General features: G+C 47.7%; 1 protein-coding gene across 2 annotated transcripts in view; it reads left to right on the top strand.

Annotated features, from left to right (window-relative positions):
- Positions 1–1,329: 1,329 nt before the first annotated feature.
- The window catches only part of LOC135809812 (alpha-1,6-mannosylglycoprotein 6-beta-N-acetylglucosaminyltransferase A-like), a 49,393-nt gene continuing 26,767 nt past the window's right edge, over positions 1,330–23,955 (top strand). Inside the window, exons 1-10 of one of the 2 annotated variants that reach the window (XM_065323241.1) lie at positions 1,330–1,716; positions 15,691–15,780; positions 17,015–17,378; positions 17,678–17,774; positions 18,193–18,237; positions 19,358–19,402; positions 19,760–19,838; positions 22,441–22,520; positions 22,916–22,958; positions 23,555–23,619. In XM_065323241.1, coding sequence (XP_065179313.1) covers positions 1,662–1,716; positions 15,691–15,780; positions 17,015–17,378; positions 17,678–17,774; positions 18,193–18,237; positions 19,358–19,402; positions 19,760–19,838; positions 22,441–22,520; positions 22,916–22,958; positions 23,555–23,619 — 963 coding nt within the window. In that variant the 5' untranslated portion in view covers positions 1,330–1,661. Of the gene's footprint in view, positions 1,717–7,545; positions 7,874–15,690; positions 15,781–17,014; positions 17,379–17,677; positions 17,775–18,192; positions 18,238–19,357; positions 19,403–19,759; positions 19,839–22,440; positions 22,521–22,915; positions 22,959–23,554; positions 23,620–23,955 lie in introns of those variants that run through there. The other variant, XM_065323242.1, reaches the window with a different exon arrangement.

Raw genomic sequence — 23,955 nt, 5'->3', positions numbered from 1 at the left:
AGCCGGAGCCGAAAAATCAGCTCCAGAGTAACTCGTGATGCAAGGCAAAATAATAGGACTGTTGAAGCTGGTACTCAATCCAAACATCAAATACCACTACACACATGTCAAAAATAGAAGAATTTGGCGGACAAATGGTAATTCCAGTGCGTTCTTGCTTCAGCCATGTGTGCACGCTCTCATCGTATACTGTTGGCGAACTCGGACTCTGCTCTGATGCATTGAGGCTCCCGACGACTGAGCGGCGCACCTTGGTAATATAGTTTGTAACATTTTGGCAGGAGACAGACAGCTCTTGAACACACAGCATCTAAATAATATTCCGGAGACGCACCACCAATACGGTGCCCATTGGCGAAGCAGGACGAGTCCACAGACTTGAGAAACTGTACTTAACGTAACGTTACACATCAGTCCGCAATCCGAGGCCCGATTTGACTTCTTTCCACTCAGCTCATGTTCACCAGCCTTGACCATTCTGTGTATCTCAATTCTTAAAACACTGATTTCCAGACAGTGCACGTTGCAGGTCTGCCACTTGCATCCAATGTATTGGGCAACAGCTAGCTAGTTGTTCTGGGCTATTAAGTCCCTGTATACCAGGTATACGTTCCTCTGTGGTGCACGACGCTATTGTTTCTTCAGCTCCTGCCCTGTGTGCTTCAGAGCTCTGAAGTCGGTTCGGCGTATACATTCAGTACAACTCAGCATCCACAGGAACGTTCCCCTTCATTGGTGTTATCATCATCACTGCTGTCACCACGTTCGCCTGCATCCGAAAGATCCATCTCATTTGTTCCCTATGTCTTTTTGTACCGCGCTGAAGCCAGCAGCAAACAAAACGCTGATCGGCACGTCGTTTTCGGCGTAGTGGAAGACGCTCTCGACTACTACCTGACTCAGAAACGCTCTCAGAATCAGAGAAGCTCTCAGCACCTGACAGCAGGCTATCAGCTGATCGCCGTCACCTCCAAATTCGCCCGTCAATACGCCACCCGTCGCACAACTAGCTGCCATATCTTCCTTCAGCCATAACGGATTCACTTCAAATTTTGAGTGCTGGACCTTGAAGCCCTGTGCTGAGCGAGGCACAAGCGCTTGATGCAAATAGAGCCCTCTAACCCAGGTAAAAAATATGCCACAGTTTGCCAAACTTCAAACGCCTGTATCTCAAAATGATGTCATGCAGCTAACGTTCCATTTCTACCTTGTCCGCTCACATGTACAGCGAAAACAGAGCGGCTACCACGCAGGCACTTGACACATACGTGGTCGTTTCGACTTGAGTGCTTTTCGTGACGATTCTCGAATTTCACTCGACTTGCTGATGTTCGTGACAACGACTGACTCAGTGACTGTAGTGTGTAGTACTATGTTGTAGTAGTAGCATTTCCTACTCAACACCAGTAGCTACGTAGATCTACGAACAGCTTCTGAGTTAGGAGTTATGTTCTAGCGGAGCAGTGGCTGCGCTCCCTACTTTACTTCTGTGTGCGCATTGTTTGTATAGTACACTCCACCATGACAAGATAGTCCATCGTAGCTGCTCATAATTATTATCAGCAAGGCAAACATAATAATCTATTGCACTGAGTCGTTTGGAACCCACCATTCTTGTACCGGCCTGTCACAAAGGATGGCAACAACCAGTGTTCAGCCTGATGGGGACGGCAGGTGAACAACTACCTACAAGCCTTGCAGCAGTTCGAATGGGAAGTAAGTACTAATACGAAAGCTCGTTAGTAGCAGTTTGTAAAAAATTGTTTACCAGAAGTAGTTCTGAGGCGCACACGTCCTTGCACGTGCTCCACCGCGTACCGGGAAACAAGTAAAAAAAAAGGGCTAGAACGCCGTAGCTAGCTACTAGTCTGAGTACTACTAGTAGTAGTAGCTGGCGTCGTTTTGAAGGGTTTGCGTCGACCTCAGCACTTCAGCGCACGCATATGCAACCTGATGTAATTAATATTTTGCTGCTACTCAACATAACAAACTCACATGTAACGAACTGCGTAAGAGCGAATCGTTTCCCATGTCCCAGTTGAACCCATACAAATTTGATCGCCTGTAGCGCTCTATTTTCGTTCGCTACACATCTTGCGGACGTGCAAACTTTAATTCTTCACATCTTGCAGGGGAGTATGTATGCAAAGTGCACTCATGAATGCCAGACAAGAAGTGCTGCTTGCATGTTGCGAGTGTGTGTCTATACTCTATTGCCAAGAACGTCAGCTATAACCCTCCCTCGCTTTGGTACTAGTTATCAGGAGCGTACTGGTATCTTGACGTTCTGCCTGGTCAGAAGAAACTAATGTGAGAACTAATGTGAGAAGCTGCCCTTGATTTCACGACATACTGTATAGCAGGAAATTTTCGGACGGAATTTATTTTTCGTACGATTTCGTACACGGCCTCTTTTGTACTAAAATTAATTCCGTACTAAAATTTGTTCATGTGAAATTATGTACACTGTACATGGGTACTGCTTGCGAACACGTGCGTTCAGCATGCAGCACTGTACGAAAATAAAATCCGTACGAAAGGTCGAAATTCGGCTTTGTCCGAAAATTTCCTGCTATACAATACTGTAAAAGCAGAAATTTTCGGTGGTGTTTTATTTTCGGTAACTTCGGTGCTGACAATTTTTACAGAAAATAAAACTCACCGAAAATTTCGGTACTACCAGTGCTGTATACATATACGTGCATGTAGTACACTTACCTGGAAAACGGGTTTACCGAAAATTTCCCTCTACCGAACCGCCGATTTTTTGGAGAATACCGAAAATATTACACCACCGAAAATTTGTGCTTTTACAGTAATTTTATAAAGTAACAGGCACAGTAGGCAGGGATAGTGGGATGGTCTAAGACCGTGATTGAGAAACAGAGGGTACCAGGTTCAAGTCCTGCTTGGAAGCGGAAGGAATTTTTCGAGCCGTGCTGCGACCCACAGTTCATTGGGAACTCGTGGCCTGGCACGAGGGTAGCATGGATGCAGCTAATGGGATTTCGGTCTTTGACCACTTGGTGGTGGGTCTGATCTACTCACCACCCACCGTTTAGGCGCTGCATCTGCGCCTTGATCCTAGAGGGTGGTGGCGTTCCCACGGCGGATGGGGAAAACTCGACTTCCAGCCGACCCTCACGCGAACCGTGACATTTATTATTTATATTTATAAAGTAACACGTTAGTTGAAAATATGACATGTCACCACTATGGAAATAGAAGAAATCACATGGAAACGAGTTATGAAGCAACTATCCACGACTGTAACAAGATAATCAGCAGTCAGAAAGTGCGATAACAGGGCACAAAACTGACATGTTACTGAGACATTCGACAACCTGAGACCCCCTGTTGGTTTGCGCATTGGACCCTGGAGGTGTGTGAAAGCTAGGTCTCAGGTCGTTGAATGTCTCAGTAACATGTCAGTTTTGTGCCCTGTCATCGCACTTTCTGACTGCTTATTATCTTGTTACAGTCATGGATAGTTGCTTCGTAACTCGTTTCCATGTGATTTCTTCTATTTAATCATGTTTATTGGCTCTGTATCCGAGTCAGCACTATTACTGAGAATAAAGTTTTTAATTCCCTACTGAGATTACTCACAGAAATTTCTATTAAAGCCTAAAAGAACTTAGATTCAAGTTTTAAAAACCCTACTGATGAAACGTTTGAATTTTTCATCGAAAGCTCTTCACCAATAGCGGAGTTGGGAGTCTGCATACAGTAGTCGGAATGCACAGAAGTGGGTTTTCCCCGTGGTTAAGGGTTCTTATGAATGCACAGCAAAAGCAAGCGCAGTGCTTTGGCGTGGGAGAGTGGTGGACAGACCATCGTACGGATAGTGTGATTGATGCTTCTTTGGATTGAAATAGTTAGCTCCTGCCTAAGAAGGCCCGTTATCATAACAAACATTAATGTACGGCAGCTTTCAGTGCACCAATCGTGGATTTCCAGAATATCTTGGTTTTTTTGTTGTTGTCAAAAACGAGGTGGTTTACAAAAGATGTGAAATTCGCGAATCTTCGCACGGCCGTGGTATCGCGATTTTCCATGTCACTTGCGCAGTGGTTTGCATGGTACAGGGTTCAAAGGTCGTACAGACAGTGTTTTTTTGGTGTAAAAGGCAAAGTAGAACGCCATGGCATAGAATAGTCGAACTTGTCTTCTTGCCCACATTCATACAGACATGTGCGCGTACACCTACCAGATGCCAGCGAATTAAAAAGTTTCTCGGGGCAGACCAGAATGGTATGGACGTGCAGTCCGCAACACTCCACCTACATCATGCATGATTATTATTATTATTATTATTAGACACAATCTCATAGCATGTGACAAGCATATCTAATGCAGGGACAGAATCTCCTGAGACAAGGGCGTTGAGCAAGCCACGGCAATAGTAAGCTAGGAAAACAAAAGCAAATATTAATTAAAGCAAAAATGAGTGGAAAATTACAAAGAAAAAGGATTAACAGAAGTGAGCACAATCAAAATTCGTGCATCACCCAGGTATTCGAGAATGTTCTTCGATAATACCGTATTATCTCTAATATAAGCACGGTTCTTTATTTTTTCAATGTACCTCCGCCCCGTGCTATTATTGGAGACGTTCCTTTATTGGAGACTGTTCCATTATTATTTCAACCTCATTTCAGAGGCTTGTTGCCATGCCAAATTCATGTCAGACACACACATTTCAGGGTTTTTTTCGCCGGTACAGATAATGAATTTACACCGTGTGCTTATAATGGAGACTGAGCACTTTATTTTTTGAATGCCGCCCCAAGGTGTTCTATTATTGGAGACGTGCTATTATTGGAGACTGTGCTTATATTAGAGATAATACGGTAATCATTGCGTCTAGTTCAGTTGTGATAGTAGATCTTTAATTAAACTGACCAATAGAAGAACAAGTTTTCAGACCGTATGGTAATGATAATCAATGAGAGTAACCGGAAAACAAGGGGGATTTTAGATACCGGGCTGACTTAACAAGAGGCAGGATGAGCGCGTTACGGGTTGAGCTTGTCGAAAACCAATTGTACTTCATCATGTGTGAAGGGGTTTTATGAAGAAATATTTTATGAACCAGTGTACAGAGATGGTGTTTATGACGAAAGGAGAGAGGAGAAGTGTGTGCAAGTCGATAAAGGGCATCCGAAGGAAAACATCGATCCTTGTTGTAAAGAATTTTAACTATAAATCTATGGTGGACTTCTAATTGGTTCAGAGTTGCGTCAGAAAGGCCACACCAAGCGGTATCGCAATAGTCGAATATAGGGAGAATATAGCACTGATAAAATAATAGTTTACACTGGATGGGCAAATGAGTGCAATGTGGTTGGAGTACCCCTAATGCTGAACTGGTTTGCTTGCATACACAGTTAACATGTGCGGCCCAAGAGAGGTTGCAGTCAAACATCACACCGAGATGTTTGTGCTGAGTAACAACACGGATAGGCATAAACGAGTCAGGGAAGTATAATGGTTGATCAGGAGGGGATGAAGAAATATACATGGCTTCTGTCTTGTCAAAATTGGGCTGGAGTTTCCACGTGTGCATCCACATGACAGTGTTGTTGATGCGATGCTGCATGGTAAGGAGTAATTGTGCAGGGGAGGAATCAGAACAGACAAGGCCAGTGTCATCCGCATATAAAACTAACATCGGGGACAACTGAAGGTAGGTCATTAACGTAAAGCAAGAATAACAAAGGACCCAGAATGGAACCTTGGGGCACTCCAGACGTTACAGGGAGGAGATCAGACAAGAAATAGGACAAGCGAACAGCCTGAGAACGAGCAGACAGATACGATGATATCCAACGCAGGCAGCATCCTCCACCCTGAAGGTGACCTCCAACTTGGCAAGTAAGCAGGCGCGTGCCCCGTATGGGTTTCTGGGTGCCCGGAACCCCCCTTTTCGCTCAAAATGCAGGATTTTGCTTCATTTTTTGAAAAAATTCCCTGGGGAGCCCCCCCCTTGAAGGGCACCGGCGCACGCGCCTGGTAAGCCACGATGCCATACGGTGTTGAATGCCTTAGCCAAGTTGAAAAACACCATTCTCACGTGCTCCCCACAGTTCCTCTTTGTCGCTATGTCTTGGACATGTCGAGTCACCTGGTATTGAGTTGAGTCACCACGACAGAATCCCGATTGAGCTGGTGAGAGAGCCGGAGCGATGTGCAGGTAGAGGGAATCGAATCCAATACGTTCACAAAGTTTGGAAACTGTGCGCAGCAGAGAGATGGGGCGGTAGTTTGCCGGGCAAGCACGGGAGCCTTTATTCTTGTAAAGCGGTGTCACGATGGCGGATTTCCAATCCTGAGGGAATGTACAAGTCCGAAATGACATATTGAAAATAATGGCAAGAGGATAGGCTATTGATGGTGCAAGAGACCACAGCACTTCATTCGGGATCCCATCTGAGCCGGGAGACTTTCCACATTTCAGGCGCTTCAGATATTTCCGAACTTGAAACATAGTGACAGTGATTGTACGGAGCGGAACAGATATGAAAGGCGACTGGGACAAAGGGGGAATGCGCCACGAAGGATCATTAGGTAGCCCAAATGGGGTGAACTGCGTGTTCAGAACATCAGCTAGGCTCTTGGGGGATGTGGCGACGGTACCGTCGGATGCTATCATCGTTTGGGGCATGACACGACTGGAAGTGTGCCGCTGTGCTCGCACAAACTGAAAGACCGTAGGTCGATTCGGTGACGTTAGTGATGCTTGGATGGAGCGTATATATTGACGATTTGCTTGCCGAGACAGGTGCTTTACAGCATTCCTTTGTCGATTATAAATTGCATGATTTACTGCTGTCGGATATTTTTTGTACACACTATATAGATCACGCTTGCGTTTTACAGCAGACCTGAGCTCAGCAGTAACCCATGGTGGAGATTGCATGCGGGGTCGTGAAGATGTCACAGTGTGGGTGGCTCCGAATGATGTGAGGTGACGACGGAAGGCGGACTGGAGCTCACAATCAAAGTGATGAAGTGTGTCATTTTAACATCAGTTTACGAGTTCAGGGAGGACCAGTTGTTGTAGCCAGCTAAATCAGCATTGATTAACTGCCAAAGGTGCGAAGGTACTTGTTTGAAGCGATACAGTGAAGAGGGAGGACCAGTGCTAAGGAGATCACCAGCCTTCGAGGTAGAATCGGTGGGACACCAGCTTGAGTTGTGGGCGTTGAAATCGCCAGTCACTAACAGATCATAAGAGTCCAAACAGAGTGATACAAAGTACCTTTACACACGTAGCTCTCTTATCAAGACAGTCCCAGACAGGGCACCATTGCCCACCACTTTGAACGTCCATAACTGTGAATCACGTACGTTTTGATAGGGAAGGGCCAGGGATCTGGCATATGACGTTGTTGTACATGTGGCTGCACGTGAAGCTCTTTGTCGTACATGCTGTTGCGCTTGTGTCTCTTTGTCGTACATGCTGCTGCGTTTGTGTCTCTGTGTTGCTGACCCGTGGTGCATGCTGCTGCGCTTCTTTATTGTATTGCTGACACATGCACCTTTTTGCTGATGAGGGCACCAATTTCCTAATATGTTTCCTTTGTTAGTTGTCAGTTCTACCTCTGCCTCCTGAAGTGCATTACAAGAAAAGCTCTCTCTCTAGAAATAGAGAACAATTGCTTTCCTAGACCCTTTCTTTTGTGTGGCGGGACGAAAGCGGAGAGGTAGTTCGTCCTTCGGGCAGACGACATTTGGCGCCCAACTATTAGCTCGTCCTCACCTCACGACCCTGAGCTTGTCGCTCTCCGGCCGGTGTTTCTCTCCTCGTCCGTCGCCGCTCCACCAATGTCTCACGAACGTCCACGCCTCCATGAGAGCGCCTACTCAAGTGAGCATGCCTTTGTAATTGTCTGCTCTGCTCAATGTGTTGCCTTAACTGCTTGTATTCGATTTCGAATTTTTCAAATTGTTTTGCGTCGGGTGACTCGGGTCCCGGCAGGAATTCCGTGGAACCTTGTTCTCTTGTGCTCGAGTGTGTACCACTTTCAAAAAACGTGGCAGCAGTGTAGTAATATTTCCACTCGAACTCACCCACTGGGTGCCCAGTAGACCGAGGTACCCGGAACTTGGAGATCTGGATAAGAGTGATATTATTGTGATGACCTTTGGTTTGTAGCAGTCATCGTTGGAATATACAACGCAGGTTTGTCTTGTTGACAACATGATTTTCAACTGAGATGCACTGGTGGCACATATGGCTTGTGTTTGTGCTCTGACATCAGCTTCTACAAGAATAACTTTGATACGCGAAGAGCGCCTTTCCGCTTGATTGATCGCCTAGCCCTCAAGCGCTGAACTCCACACTGAAAGCAAAAATCAGCCAGAAACTGGTCCGGTGAAAATCGGACAAACTGGAATATCGACGGCCACCCACCCTACACAACCGTGCATCCCCTACTGGTGCAGCACGGCTTGTACCGGATAGGCGAACTTGGCAAGCGCAAGCTACTAGTGTTTGTCTGGAGGTGCCTTCATGGGAAAGCTAGTGCCACGTTGTTTGTACTGTTCGTCAGATCTGCTGGCAGGAGAACCCGTCATCAGAGGTCCAGTGGTCTGCTCAGTCAGCCATCCTCCACTCGCTCTGGTGCTTCTCGGCCGTCCGTCGCAGGATCTGCACTCGGGAACCTGCTGCCGGATGATGTTCGGACCATAGCAAGACAGGAAAAGTTTAGCATAAGTTGCCTACCATATTGTTGCTCAGACTAGCCCTTCCCCTAGCTCTCCTCGACCACCCTGCCACCCCTGATACTCGCTTGACTCCTCTGTCAGATACTTCTTCTTTCGAAATTTTCTAATTCCTGTCCTCTCTTTTCTGAATGCGGCTTATCCATTCGCCTTTATATCATTGGGCCTAGTTCCCGTTTATTGTGCGAATTAAAATAAACCAACCAATCAACCAACCAATACTACTAGTGGCTACGCTGCTGAAATCAAAAATAGATATGCTTCGATTAAAAACGCCGAGAGGTGAGAAGCTTCTTCAGCGCATTAGTGTGGATAGTATTGTTAGCTGCTCCCGGCTAATGATGCCCCCTCACACCGGAACACAAGGGTATTATGATTGGATAATTAGAAGTATTTGATAAGAGTGTAGACAGAAGGAGAACAGGACAACGACAACTCAAGACTAGACTAGAACAGAACTGGAGCATGCGCTCTTCTATGTGAGTGCTCATTGCCAAGGGGAACGAGCGGGAAATACAAATAGTGAGTATTCAGGTCGTAGCATACATACACCTATTACACTGTGCCCCCCTAGCTAAAATTCACGTCCACGGGAATGAACGAAATACCTAGGAAACAACAAAAGAAAACAAACCAAATAATAAACTCAGTCCAGGACATAGTCAGCTAGTCGAGCAGGTGCAGTGCGAACACGGCCAGAACGACGAGAAACAGGAGAAGAAGTACGGACCGGATCAAACGACGGCGGCTGTAGCGGCGGAAAATCATCATCGGACAGCGTAATCGGGTCAGGACGAGAAGCAGTAACGGCAGGCGGTTGACAGTCGGGAGGACGGGAAACGGCTTCAGGCGGTCGAACAAACTTGCCACTGGCAGCATCATACCTGGTGAAACACTCAGACAGAGCAGGATCAGCATACGGAGCAAGAAGACTCTGAGGCTTGTAACAATCCGGCAACGGTCCAGCGGCAGAGGCACCAGGAGGACGAACAAAAACGGCCAGAGGAAGAATCTCGGCAGCCGGAGGAACATCAGCAGCAAGTGGCATTTCATCAGCAGCTGACAACGGAACATCACGGGCAAGAGGCGGCGGACTCGGCGGAGGAGACGGGGCAGCATCTTGCGGCGGCGTTGGTGCCAGTGGCGGAGACTCACTGTGCACATGTGCTTCAGGTTCGGCTAGCAAGCCCGACAGACCATCAGCATGCAGATGTTGGCGACCTGGACGGTGGACGACTCGGAATTCATATTCGAATAACCAGTCAAGCCAACGTGCTTTCCGTCCGCGGGGTTTCTTCAGGTTCCGGAGTGCAGTCAACGCAGTATTGTCCGTCCTGGCAACAAATGGTCGTGCCAACAAGTAGTGCCTGAAATACTCCGCAAAATAGACCAGAGCAAGGGCCTCACGATCGCTAGCATCGTAGTTGCGCTCAGCTTTCGTCAGTACACGGCTGCCGTACCCAATTGGTCGCTCAGTTCCATCCTGGATCTGGCTGAGGACTGCACCAATCGACACATTGCTCGCATCGGTGTCCAGAATGAATGCACCTGCTGAATCTTCAAACTGGGGGGTACGCCATCACCGGCGCACTGGCAAGCGAACGCTTCAGAGCCTGGAATGCCGCTTCGCAAGCTTTCGACCACGCAAAGCGAGCATTCTTGCCTGTCAGAGCAGTCAGCGGAGCAGCACGCTGGGCGAACCCACGGATGAAGCGGCGATAATATCCAGCGAAGCCAAGGAACTCGCGGACAGCTGTGACAGATTTCGGAGTCTTCCAGTTCCTGACCGCGACGAGTTTGGCTTCATCCGGGGAGATGCCCTCCGCTGACACGCGGTGTCCTAAGAAAGTGACCTCCTCCTGGAAGAAGGAGCATTTCTTCAGATTGAACCGCAGTCCAGCGGACCGAACTCGCGCGAACACGGGCAGCAGAATCTGGAGTTGGCCAGACAGCGTTTCGCTGGCATTCAGGACATCATCAAAGAACACACGGCAGAATGGCTGGACCGGTGTGTTACATAAGCCACTCAGGACTGCTTCCATTACGCGCTGAAATGTCGCTGGGCCATTCCTGCAGCCCATCGGCAAAACATTAAACTCAAACAAGCCCAGTGGCGTGGTAAATGCCGTCTTAGCCTTGTCGCTTCCTTCCATTGCTATTTGCCAGTACCCTGACGCTAAGTCAAGGGACGTGAAATACCGACAGCCAGACAGGGAATCAAGCATGTCGTCTGCCCGGGGAATCGGGTAAGCATCAGGCTCGGTGACAGAGTTCAACTTCCTGTAGTCGATACAGAGTCGAAGAGAGCCATCCTTCTTTGGCACCAATACTATGGGTGATGCCCACGGACTAATCGATTCTTGTATTATGCCTTGCTTTAACAGCGTATTCAGTAGATCTTGCAGAGCCTTCCGGCGGTGATATGGAATCCGCCTGGTAGGTTGTTTTATAGGGTTATTTTGTCCTGTGTTAATTTTATGAGGGAATATGTCACAGTAGCCATAGTCATCATCATGCAAGATAAATAAATCGTGGTTATCATGAAGTAGTTCAGTGAGCGTGCGAGACTGTTCTGTGGAGAGATGATTTTGTGCGTTGATATATTCATCGATGACTTTCTTGCGTTGCTCAGTTAGCGGGATCGGGTCGGGTGAAACTGAGGAAACCATAGCTTCAGTGTCGTCAATATGTTCACAATCTGTAGGAATTTGATGAAGTTCGGCAACATTCAAGGGTATTTTTATGAATGAGTATAGGATGATTTGCATGATTTTCAACAGCCACAACCACACGTGTTTGGTTAGGGCCAACAGTTACAAGACTAGGAGTCACTGCCACATCTGGATGCTTCGCCATAAAGGACTCCAATGGATCTGCCACGCAATCCATCGCAACCGTGCACACATCAACAGCTGCACAAGGCACCAAGACAACATGTCCTGCAGGTACCGACAACTCCATCTCAAACACCACACGAGATGAGTATACCACAGGCACAGGGTCAGCCACACTCTCGGGCGCACACGCCGGGACAACGCCAGGTTGAGCCATGGGTTCAACAACCCGTGCAGACAATGAATCGTCAAGGGCAACACGAGAAGAATACGACGAAACAGGTACATCGTCGGAGCATGCATCAGAATGAGGAGTATGAGTATTACATGAGGAGGAAGTATTACGCGGAACAATACGATCATAGGGCGTACGTGACGGAGGACACCCAGAACCAGAAACATGCAACGGAACAGACACATCGCCAAACATCACAACACCACGAGCAATGTCTAATACACCACCATGCTGCAACAAAAAATCGGAACCAAGAATCATGTCGCAGTGAATACCAGGAGAGACAACAACCGTGTGCTGGAAAGACAGATTTCCTAGCGACATACACAGATCCATGGATCCAACGACAGGAAGTTGTGCGCCATTGACTGCACACAACCGCGGAGCAGACTCTAGAGGAGGTCGCTCTGTCAAATTAGGCAACAATTTAGAATGCACTAACGACACACTTGAACCAGAATCAACAAGAGCAACAACAGGAGACGAAGACGAAGACGAAAGACAAATATCAACGTGGACAATAATGGGTGAGATCGCACCACATACCTCCTCGAGGGGCTCCACTCGGACGACTGACGGCGGCCCCGTGTCACCAGTCCAACCTAGTTTTTTGCGTGCGGGCAAGATGCAATGAAGTGGCCCTCTTCACCACATCCATGGCACACTCCACGGACAGGCCTCGCAAAACTCTGGCCACGACCACGACTAGGCGCACCAGCACCACGAGCAACAAAACGTACATGGTCTTGCTGGGGTCGGGTGGGGCGATACAGACTCACGCTCTCCATTTTCGCCTCCAAAGCAGAGAGACGCGAATCAAAACTCGACAAAAGCGAAGCCAACTGGTCTCGCTCAGATTCCGACTTCAGTGGACCGACTGCTGTGTAGGGGTCACGACCATGAGCGGTGCGACGGGGCTTCACTTCCGGAGCAGCAGCAAATACGGGCTGTGCGTACTGGTGAGGTACGGTGCGGGCCTGCTCGCGAGCATAAATAGCACCTACCTCGATGGCCTTTTGGACCGCCGCATCCAAATCAGTGGGCCGGGGTGACGCCAACGCCAAGCGCAAATCCTTCGATGCCTGGCCATCAATAAAAAGTTGCAAAAGCATTGAATCAAGCAGTGCACCTTGTTGTCCTGGGTAGGCTCGACGAGCGAGCCGACGAAGTTCCGTGGCATACCCGTGCTGAGTTTCACTCGCCAGCTTCACTCGCTGGCGAAGACTGGCCTCGTGCATCAATGGCAATGCTTGCTGGGGCGGCTCAAGACGGACATGCAGAGCCTCGACTGTGTCGGAAAAGTTCATGTCAGGCGTGTGAGTTAGAATTTCGGTGAACATCTCATGAGCTGTACCAACAAGGCGAGCAGGTAGTAGCCGTAGCTTTTGTTCGTCGTCGTACCCACTCAGCTCGCATGTGTGGACGAAATGCCTCATGTACGTGGTGAAATCTTGGCCTGGCTGATTTCCGAATGTCTCAGGAAGCAAAACTGGCTTCGGCAGTGGACGTGCATGTGGTGTGTCTGTGTCCGGCAAACGAAAACGATGGGACAACCCTTGTACCGGCGAACTCTCGCGCTCTTCAGCAATGCTCATGTCACAGCCAGCTTCAGCGAAGCTACGCTCTAGCTTTTCTTGTCTCTTGGATTTCGCTGAACGGCCCATTGTGAAAAAAAATTTGTTTTTGTATTTTGGAATTTTCGAAAAAAATATTATCTGCAAAAATTTCCCGTGGACTCGATCGACGCGCGTACGCCTCGATCTACTATCGATCTAAATCTATTACGTAACCTATCGTGCGTAGCGGCAAACAACTAAATTTGGCAGAGACAATTCCAAATAGGCAACTACTCTACGGACACAGTGTAGCTAGACTCTACTACCGGTATACCCAGCTAGCAGACATCCTAACAAGACACTAGACAGCAGCCAGTATGCACAAAACACGGACACAGAAAATGTTCCGAAAATGTTTGGCCAGACAGGTTGGCGCCAATGCTTGACCTATGGACTGAGTCTGTAAACAATGCATGCAACAAGAAAACGACGAGCAGAAAGAAACACAATGTAGAAAGGAAAATATCGACGAAGAGAGTGGATGAGGATATGGTTTCACTTGCGTGGGCCTTCGTGGTTCTTCATAGTCGGCGATCTCCGAAGGCGTACATACTCCGCCAGCGATGTAGTGGTGGACGTTTTCCGCTGCCACCAGTGTTAGCTGCTCCCGGCTAATGATGCCCCCTCACACCGGAACACAAGGGTATTATGATTGGATAATTAGAAGTATTTGATAAGAGTGTAGACAGAAGGAGAACAGGACAACGACAACTCAAGACTAGACTAGAACAGAACTGGAGCATGCGCTCTTCTATGTGAGTGCTCATTGCCAAGGGGAACGAGCGGGAAATACAAATAGTGAGTATTCAGGTCGTAGCATACACACACCTATTACAGTATGATGTCTGCATACATATAAAAGAGGCACTTCAACAGCAATTGAGAAGTAATTCTCTCTCCCCCCCCCCCCCCTCTGCTACTGAAGTTGCTGTATTCTATTATTCGTGTTGCGCGAGATTATGCTGTTTTGACGGTAGGACTTTGGCGTAAAACTGCTTCTTTGTGGCCTGCATGGCATCATTGTTTCATTTCGTACCTGACGATGGCAATTTTGCCGAAACGTTGTACGTAAAAGGAATCGGTTCGGTTTGCGGTGCTGTGGGAATGGGTGTGTCCACCCAACTACTCTCTTCAACAGCAATGTGCTAACAAATGGCAGCCAGAACATCTACGTGTCGTTGTCAATGTTTCTATAGACTGGCAGTCGCAGCCATAAGCGAGAAGTAGTAAAATACCGGTATTATACTACTCCCTTGCCATCTGTGACCCTTATGCTGTTAGAAAGGTTGGTTGCTTGTAGTGAACTGGGTGTGGAGATTACGCGATTACATCGTCAGCTAAGATGCGTTGGCAAAGTTGCATAACTCGCGGCTCAGTGATGCAAAAGCGGCTAACGCTGCATACCTAGCGGCTAGCACCCATAAGCAGTTCCGCTAGCTCAAGCGGTATACATACTAACATAGCGCCCATGGCCGGTTGTGCTGACTCACCACCATGAAAGCATTTGCAGCGTTTTCATTTGCCATTGCATATGGCAGACGTATTCAATGCCCCACCATCACTGCTACGTCTCGGTGCAGGTCCCGCTCAGTAGTTGTTACGTTCTTCCTATTCTCAGTACCGTCGTCTTTCATTCTTATTTTCGAGCAGGGTATGTGGACATACTAAAAAGACAATTAAATGCAGCGAATACATGTACGATAATTGTGGCGCGGGAACCGCAATAATAGGTCATCATCATATCTACCGGTAGTTTTGTATTTGCTGGTTTTGGTTCACGCTTTAAAAATTCCCGAATCCTTCCCATCGTGAATCTTGAAAAAGTCAATCTCACACTAGCTCTTCCCACTTTACTGTCTTAAATTAAGGCACTTGCAGTGTGTATGAAGTGGAGTTTGGAGTGCAGAGCATATTTCTCTCTCTCTCTCTCTCTCTCTCTCTCTCTCTCTCTCTCTCTCTCTCTCTCTCTCTCTCTCTCTCTCTCTCTCTCTCTCTCTCTCTCTCTCTCTCTCTCTCTCTCTCTCTCTCTCTCTCTCTCTCTCTCTCTCTCTCTCTCTCTCTCTCTCTCTCTCTCTCTCTCTCTCTCTCTCTCTCTCTCTCTCTCTCTCTCTCTCTCTCTCTCTCTCTCTCTCTCTCTCTCTCTCTCTCTCTCTCTTTTCTTTTTTTAGTGCTCTCCATCAATGATTCTTTCCTTTTCTATGTGAAATGTAATCATTTTGCCAAGTGTTTTTTTTTGCTATGTGTGTCTGTGTTGATTTTAACTAAAAACAAACAGGTGGACGTGCTCTGCCTTCCAAAATGAAGTCTGCTGCCACGATCCGCTCTAAACCTCGCAACTTCATGCAAAGGCTGATGACGTGTTTATGTAAGTGGCCATGCCAGAGGGTGCTGTTGCTTATGTGTGCGTGCGTTCGCATGGGTGCATGCGTGCGTGCCTATGTGCCGTCGTGTGATGTGCGTACTTGTGTGTGTTCAAGATTTTGGCTCCATCGTTTTTAGAGTGCGTGGGAAACAGTGCACTTCAGTCCTTGAACTGGGGAAAGCAGGTGCCCGGAAGGTGGTGTTCCTTCCCAAGAAGGACGCGTTCACTGTCTGGTATTTTCCGTGTTGCATTTAGGTTCCAGTGTCCTGGAAAAGTCGTAAGCCTATTCGGTAGATCGCATCCAGTCATTAACGGTGCGTTGGTCTATGAGACCATTATTTGGGAAATGAGAACACTACTGTCGACGACTTATCCTGGATGTGATCGGGAGGTTGGGCAGGGGAGGGGGGGGGGGGTAGCATCACAGTAGTGGGAGGGGGGGGGGGGGGTAGCATCAACAGTAGTGCCACTGTACATGACAGGGGGGGGGGGGGGGGGGTAGCATCAACAGTAGTACCACTGTACATGACATGGGGGGGGGGGGGGGGTAGCATCAACAGTAGTTCTACTGTACATGACACTAGTGAGAAAGCCTGGAGGTTAAAGCCCTGCTCCGAAGAGGTAGTAAATCCGACAAACATTCTGCAGGCCACAGTGCATCTGGAACTCGTGGCCTGGTGTGAAGGCTCAAGGATTACTATGCAGTAATGGGATTTTGGCTACCTCTTCTTCATTTTAATTAACAGGAGAAGAAAGGGGATGACAGTCGATTAAAATCGACTGTCATCCCCTTTCTTCTCCTGTTCCAGTCGAATCCTATGGTAACTTATGCCCCCCCCCCCACCAGTCCTCTATGCATACATGCCCCGCCCCATATGAATTCCTCACCCCATACCCCCCCCCCCCCCCTTCTTACACACCTGCTTCCATACACACGTGTTTGCGGTTGGCCGACCCATAGAAGAGGTATCCAGGGTTGCAAACTCTTTGGAGCTTACTTACTCTTGATGCCACCCATACACACCTGCCCCTATGCACTCATACCCCCCCCCCCCCTGCACGTATGTTCTCTCCCCTTTCACACATGCACAAGTATGCTCCGCCCCCATGCACACATGCTCCCCCCCCCCCAACACATACATGCATGCCCGCATACACACAAGCCCCTTACCGATATCACTTATTTTTCTGCTCATTTCGGTTGGCGTTTTTTTTTTCTTTTCTCGTGTTGGCACAGTTGGGTGCATGGCAGGAGTATGCTTCACACTGATCGGAGTTTTTGTACTGCTGCAGTATTCGAAGCCGTGCACTGTGCAGCAAAGTACCCAGATCATTGACCTGCGCTGGGAACAACAAACTGTTAGTCAGCCTACGCATCGCACTCGAGATGAAATGCCCGTGAGCTCCTCTGCTGGTCAGGCAAGCAGTGCTACAGAGGAGACAGCTTTGCCACACACTAGCGGTCTACCCTCTAGTGCCTCTCCTTCAACACGTGCTCGTTCGCTGGCTAGCGTGGACACTCTCCTAACCGATTTCACGTCGTCCGAGAATTTCCATGGGCAGCTAAAGAAGCTGTTGTGGATCAAGATGCGGATTCTAAGGTGTGTATTGTGGACCGGGTCAATAGGAGTTTGCGTTTGTGTCTTCACTTCACTATTCCAAGGTTTTTTGGAAGGCCTGACGTTTGTGAAGGCAATGCAATACACATGACCTAGTTCACACTTTTCTCACAATATGTCGTCGATCTGTCTGTCTGTCTGTCTGTCTGTCTGTCTGTCTGTCTGTCTATTTGTCTGTCTGTCTGTCTGTCTGTCTGTCTGTCTGTCTGTTTATCTGCCGATCTCTCTCTCCCCCTCCCCCCCCCCCCCCCTTTCTCACTACATACACTGTCCTTCTCCAGTACGAACGTGTCCTGGTCCGCCGCTCAGACCTATGTCAAACGTCACCACCCACTGCTGCTCTCTTCTCCTAAGCATATCCTAGCGTATCCCGGTCTGGTGAGTAAACGTTTAAACTGAGCAGGGCTGCGTGCAGTACCAAACTAAGGTAGTGGTGGCCTAGTACTCAGCCATGTGACCTGTTGAATCGTGCAGTCCTCCCACACTTTCTTATACCAAATGTTTTCTTTCGCTATGTCCGCTCTGTCGATGTGTGTGTGTGTGTGGTGGTGGTGGTGGGGAGGGGGGGGGGGGGGGGGAGGGGTTAACGCTGTACGGAGTACGACGTGCATGTGTGATTGCGTGCATGGGAGGTTCTTTGGGGGGGGGGGGGGGGGGGGGAGTCTGCGCACATGTTGATGTAGGAATGTACATTTGGTTTCGGTTTTATTGCTTGCATTTGTTTCCCTCCATGTGTACCTTATCTATGAACCATTCTGCTTGGTTTGTGTGTGGATATTTCTGCCTGCATCATTAGCTCACTGAAACTTCCTCCTATGACTTTGCTGGATCTGCATTCAGGGTTAGTAGATTCCCAGCATGTAGTTACACTACAAATGTTGTAGCTAATTCTTTTTGCCTTTTCAACACCTGTTGAATACCAGTAGCTACCTCAGTCTTTTAAAACCCTTTGCATGCGGATGACGTGTATACATGCGCCTGAACCCCATGCCGGTTCTTTGATGAGGTGTATGCACGCGCTTCGGTTTGCATTGTGTATCGCGGTGAATAGACCAATGTACAAACTTTCGCTACTCCATGAAGGAGCACCCGATCTCCACAAACGACACACCGTTGGAAAGGTATTGAGCTCTGCTTCCCGATAGAATAAAGATTGACCGAGTGGCGATAAAATGAACACGGAAATCACCGCCTGGAGCAACCGCGAATGTTTTTGTTCGTGGCTTCGCAGTTTTTTGGAGCATTATAGGGGATTTCCTTTTTGCTCAGCGCATGCGTTATGGACATCAAATGAAGCGCGTGGATTTCAGCTTTGCAGAGCAATTTGTGAAAATCCATTGAATTTGAGCAAGGAGCCGAAAAAGAATGTGTGACTGAGTTGTTGTTTCGTTCCGGAGCATGGCGGGCCAGTTTGGAGAGGTCGTGGAAGTGGCCCTGGTGGGGCTATGAAGCTGAGAGCTTCCAGGATGGATTTGCTTGGTCCTGATCGTTCCAACAAGCCCAGGATGACGAAATTCCATCCAGGTGAACTGAAATGAGAATAAAATAAAATTTAGTTCTGAGCAGTGCGCCCAAACTCCACCAGGGGAGTCTGTGCGCTGGAGTGAATGTGTTTTACCCATCATTGCTTGCACGTATAGATTGTTCTGCCGATTCCCATGAATGGGTTTTGAATGGGAATAGCAGTTCCTTAAAAAATTTAATTGATCAGAGACATGTACAGTGACAGCGCCTGACGTATGTGTAATGGATGTAACACCTTTGCCGGAAAATGCTGCTCACTTTGGAAATCTGGTCCAGTGTGGGGGATCTGGTCCAATATGGGGGCATTATACCCAGTACACTTTGTGCCCCTGAAATGCAGTACACAGCTGCGTTACAGAAGCATGACATTGTCATGATGTCCCTACCTATACACGTGTGCATATCTGTGTGTTATGCTCTTTGACCTGTGGCGTTAGGGTGGATACTTGGGAGAGCTCGTCCAGTGGAGTGACCTCTTGGCTGTAAGTGTTATTTTCTGATGGGTGCACGCACACACGTGATATCCTATCCTACGATGCCGTTCAGCATTGTTGCCCCGTTCACACGCGATGGTGGGAAGAGAGGAACAGTAGAGTTATCTCGATCATACAGAGAAGAGCAGTTGGGGGAGGTGGGGTATGGGGGTGGGGGGAGAGGGGAGGGTGATATGCAAGAAGTTTTAGCACAAGAACCTTCTAAACGTCTAGAGACCTTCTGGTTCTGGTGTGCACCACTATCGAAAGTTTTCTTTCTTCTTTCCTTTTAGGCTGGTTGTTAGAGTGCTAGGCTGCCATTTTTTCTGATTCAGATTTCTTTCTGCACTTTTGTCTCTTGCTCAGGCTCTAGTTATCTTGGGTCATCAAGTTGATATTGAAACATCAGGCGCCGGCCTTATGTCAAGATTTGGCAAGATTAGAGGTGGGTTGGTAGCAAGTTGCGGTATTCTCTTGACATGTCAACTGTGCAGTGTCGCCACTTGGCTGCATGCGTCTTCTAAAACGTCTGCGTTAAATTAGTTTCAAGTCGCACGCTGTGGTGCCGCCATGCGGTTGGCATTTGCCGTGCGTCTAGGTGTACCGTGTTTGGTGAAATGATGGTCTATTCATTCGTCGTCGTCCGACAGTACTGTACCGAAATGTCAGATACAAGCCAAGCTTATTATCCTACAAGACAATGTGGGAGCTAGACATCTCTTGAAATTCAGCGTGCCTTAGAACCATGCGTCTCCATAAGCGTCGAAACAAAACTAGGCTAAAAAAAGGGTTAATATAGAAAATCCACTTTGGTTTCAAAACAAGGCTTCTACATGTATTTAAAACAGATCTATTCATAGGTACAATGCAAGTGGTATATTGTTATTAATGGGTTTGACTTTTAAGTCAAACCCAATAACAATATACTGGAGTTTGAGTTTTTATTTAAAATAAAAACTCAAACTCCAGTATGTTTGCACACACACGTGAAGCACCCTGGTACCCTGGTACCCTGTAACAGAAGACCTTCGAGGGACTGTTGGGACTAATAGTTAAAAAAAGAGAGTAAATTATCGTGTCTGTTCCCGAGGGAACTCACGACGGTCACTGACCGGACACCCGGTAAATCCAGCGGCAGATACAGCGCCTAACGGTGGGGATGAGGGGATACTGAGTCTCTCAGTCACTGGCAAGTGCACTGTTGGGAATGCCCAAGTAAAAAATCAATGCAATACAATACATATCTTTGACGTCAGTTCCTTAAAAGAAACAAATGGCCCAGAATCTGCGAAAACCAGGCTTAGGGTGAAATTTCACAAAAAGACTTTTTCCCATTTTCAGCTTCTACTGGGCATGGGGGGTCAGGAAACAAAATATTACAGGTGTGGGTCGACTCATAGTGGTATTAAAAGCATCTCAAACACACCAGGGCATTGTGTTAAAAAATCCAAAAAAACACAAAATTGTTATCACAGGAAAGAAATGAAGAGAGATCCACCATACTGAAGGAAGAGACATGGATGATTTTTGTTAGGTGACATGACAAGTTAGGCATGTGGGGGCAGGCTTGTTGTGGCCCCTTGGTGCTGCAGGCTGTAGTGGCCATGCACAGTCCTGCATGAATTTTGTTTGCTCCTCACTCAGCACATTCTGGGGCTGAATACATGTACTGGCATGCTCTGGCGCTACACACCACAAGGAAACCCAACTCCAGTTGAGATGGCACCTTTTGAAAGGTGAATCTAGTACAACTGTTCAGAAACAAGCAAGAACACAGCCTTTCAACCTGTTCCACTGTTCATAGTAAGCGCATAGTGTGCTGGCGTGCTGCAGTATCTGCAGCTTGGTGCTGACCAGCAAGTGAAATATCAGCACGCCGTACAATCCCTTGCAGCTAGCTGTCCAGCGAGGAAAGTCTCGAGTGGGGGCTTAGCCTCTCGATCTGCTCGCTCATTCGCCTGGCATTCAGTAGCACTTCATCGCCAAGGACTTCAATTCAAAACCGTTTTCACTAGGGGTGAAAGTTGGCATTGAGATCCCGAGTTCGAGTACTCTGGTTTTCTCCGATCGAATATTCGAGTATTCGAGTATTCTTCATCTCCTAAAAATTGCACACCGAGGGCCTTAAAATCACATGATACAACCCTGATTGAACCGAGTGCCAGTCAGTTTTCTCTGGTATTGGTTGGTGTGTCATTTGGGCTCTCTCTACCCGTGAACAAATGTTCACCACACAGTCTGCACATCAATATCTGCTGACTGCTGCTCTGAAACTTCAGATATCTGTTGTAAATGCATGTACCATGTATAATCGAGTACTCTGATTTATTCCGAGTACGATTATTTCTGAAAAAAACGAGCGAGTACTCGAGTATTCGGTATAATTGTTTCACCCCTAGTTTTCACACTGCGCTTCAAGCTATTTTCCTCGTGAATTTGCTGCAAACGTATGAGCTCCGCTGCGCGCGTTCCCTTTGCGTGAGGCCCAGAAACAGCTAGTATCTCTGTACTTCGATTGGCTGGATCGATGTCGTCCAGGTTCTCCTCGCTATCGCCATCACGACTCTAACTGGAGACGATTTCTTCACCATATTCCGCAAGCAGCAGCTAGCGCCGAAATTTCGCCATCCCTGAGTGTAGGAAATGGAATCCGTTCGATCGGCTCAAAAACTCTTCGTTGTGACTAGAGGAGTAGCAGGGAATACTCTACCGGAAGCCCTTTGACTTCCCTGACTGCTGAAACCCTTCCTGCCATGACTGCTACTTCTTCAAACAAGCGAGATTCTCTTTGGTTCCACTTCACTGCACTCGATCGTCCACGCGACACAACCTTTTTACAAAACATCATTTTTCTCAAAAAAATGATTTTCACCCTAAGCCTGGTTTTCGCAGATTCTGGGCCAAATTATGTCTCAAAGAAATCTTTTCTCCACCAGGACTTGAGCCTGGGACCAAAGATTGAATTAAACGCCTACCTATGGTCTAGTTTTGAGATGCAAGTATAGATTAGAAACTGTTTCCTTACTGGCTTGTATGTACTTGTTCAGATTACTACTACGATGTCGTGTTCAGTGACTATATCGGCGTGAATACCATCCGCACTAAGCTACTTCTTCCTTTTGTACGGGTAAGTGAGCAAGAATGGTCATGCCTACAATTGACTCCTCTCTAAATTGGCGCAGTTCACGTGCACGTTAAATAAGACATCTAGCAATCCGGCGACGTATTTCAAGGTCTAACTAAAGCGCTCCTGCCCCTGCCTACCCGTTGCCTCACTATGTCTTCTTTATCGCCGAGTTTACAAATTACTATAAGGATTTTAGATAAATTCACCTAAGTTATGCCTACACACACAACAGAGGCGAAAGGCTGTGTTAGCTGTAACTTAAAGTTTCACGCATCGGAGCGATCATCAGACAGCAGCATTCACTATCGAATTCTCTACGAGCAGGCCTAGATATTATGCCTTAGTTATGCCTAGATATGTTGCTGTTCTTGTTGTTGGTGTGTTGGTGTGTCCAGTGCCGGCTTCGGCTATTAGATTCGTTTGGCACACAGCCCAAAGGTGAGGCCGGGCAGTGCATGGGACAGTCAGTGCTGATGTGTTGAAAACTCTTCTTGTACCCGCCGAAACTACTGTTGCCGACATTGAAATCCGTTGAGAAGTCAAGCGGCCACGGGGCGCTGGCCGTGCAGCCGTGAGCACTGCTGGTGCATTTTTACAGTGTTGCAGTGCGTGTACATGCTAAGCAAGTAAGGATGCCGGCCCCGGTCATTCCACCGGATTTCTATGTCCACGGCAGCACTCGTCCAAGGATATGATGTGGAGTTAGACCAGTCGGATGTCATGCTCCATGATCTCTAGGCGGGAAGCATTATCTATACAAGACTGAGGGGTGTGAGGGGATGGATATGAAGTTTTGCCAAGACCATTAGAATATGTGCAGATGCGCATGCTTCTTTGACACCCCCCCCCCCCCCCCCCACACACACACGCACACACGCACGCACACACACACACACATACTCACATGCACACACAACGTGCATATGGCTTTCCGTATGAAGTACTTCAACACACGTTTAGTTTATTTCAAGTATTATACACTGGAAGTCGGAGGTGAAGTATTCTGATTCCTCGTGTTTTGTTTTGCCTTACAGTTGTGTTTTCAACGCGTAGTAGAACTCAAGCGAAACAGAGAATGTTTACCAAATTCGACTTGGAGGTAACTTTCATGTTGTGAATCTTACTGCTCTACTACATGTACTGTATGTTGTCTTGTGTGTGTGTGTGTCTGTGTGTCTGTGTGTCTGTATGCATGTGTGTGTGTGTTTGTGTGTGTGTGTGTGTGTGTGCGTGTGTGCGTGCGTTCGTGTGTGTGCGTTCATTTGTGTGTACGTGCGTGCGTTCATTTGTGTGTACATGCGTGCGTTCATTTGTGTGTACATGCGTGTGTTTCACCTTGTGTATAATGTGCATGTGTGTGTGTGTGTATGCGTGTGTGCTTGTGCGTGTGTGTGTGTGTGTGTATGTGTGTGTGTGTGTGTGTGTGTGTGTGTGT

Source organism: Sycon ciliatum, chromosome 2, assembly GCF_964019385.1.
Source record: "Sycon ciliatum chromosome 2, ocSycCili1.1, whole genome shotgun sequence".
Lineage (NCBI taxonomy): Eukaryota > Metazoa > Porifera > Calcarea > Leucosolenida > Sycettidae > Sycon > Sycon ciliatum.
Note: the sequence above shows the minus strand (reverse complement) of the source record. Positions and strands in the feature narration are given on the sequence as shown.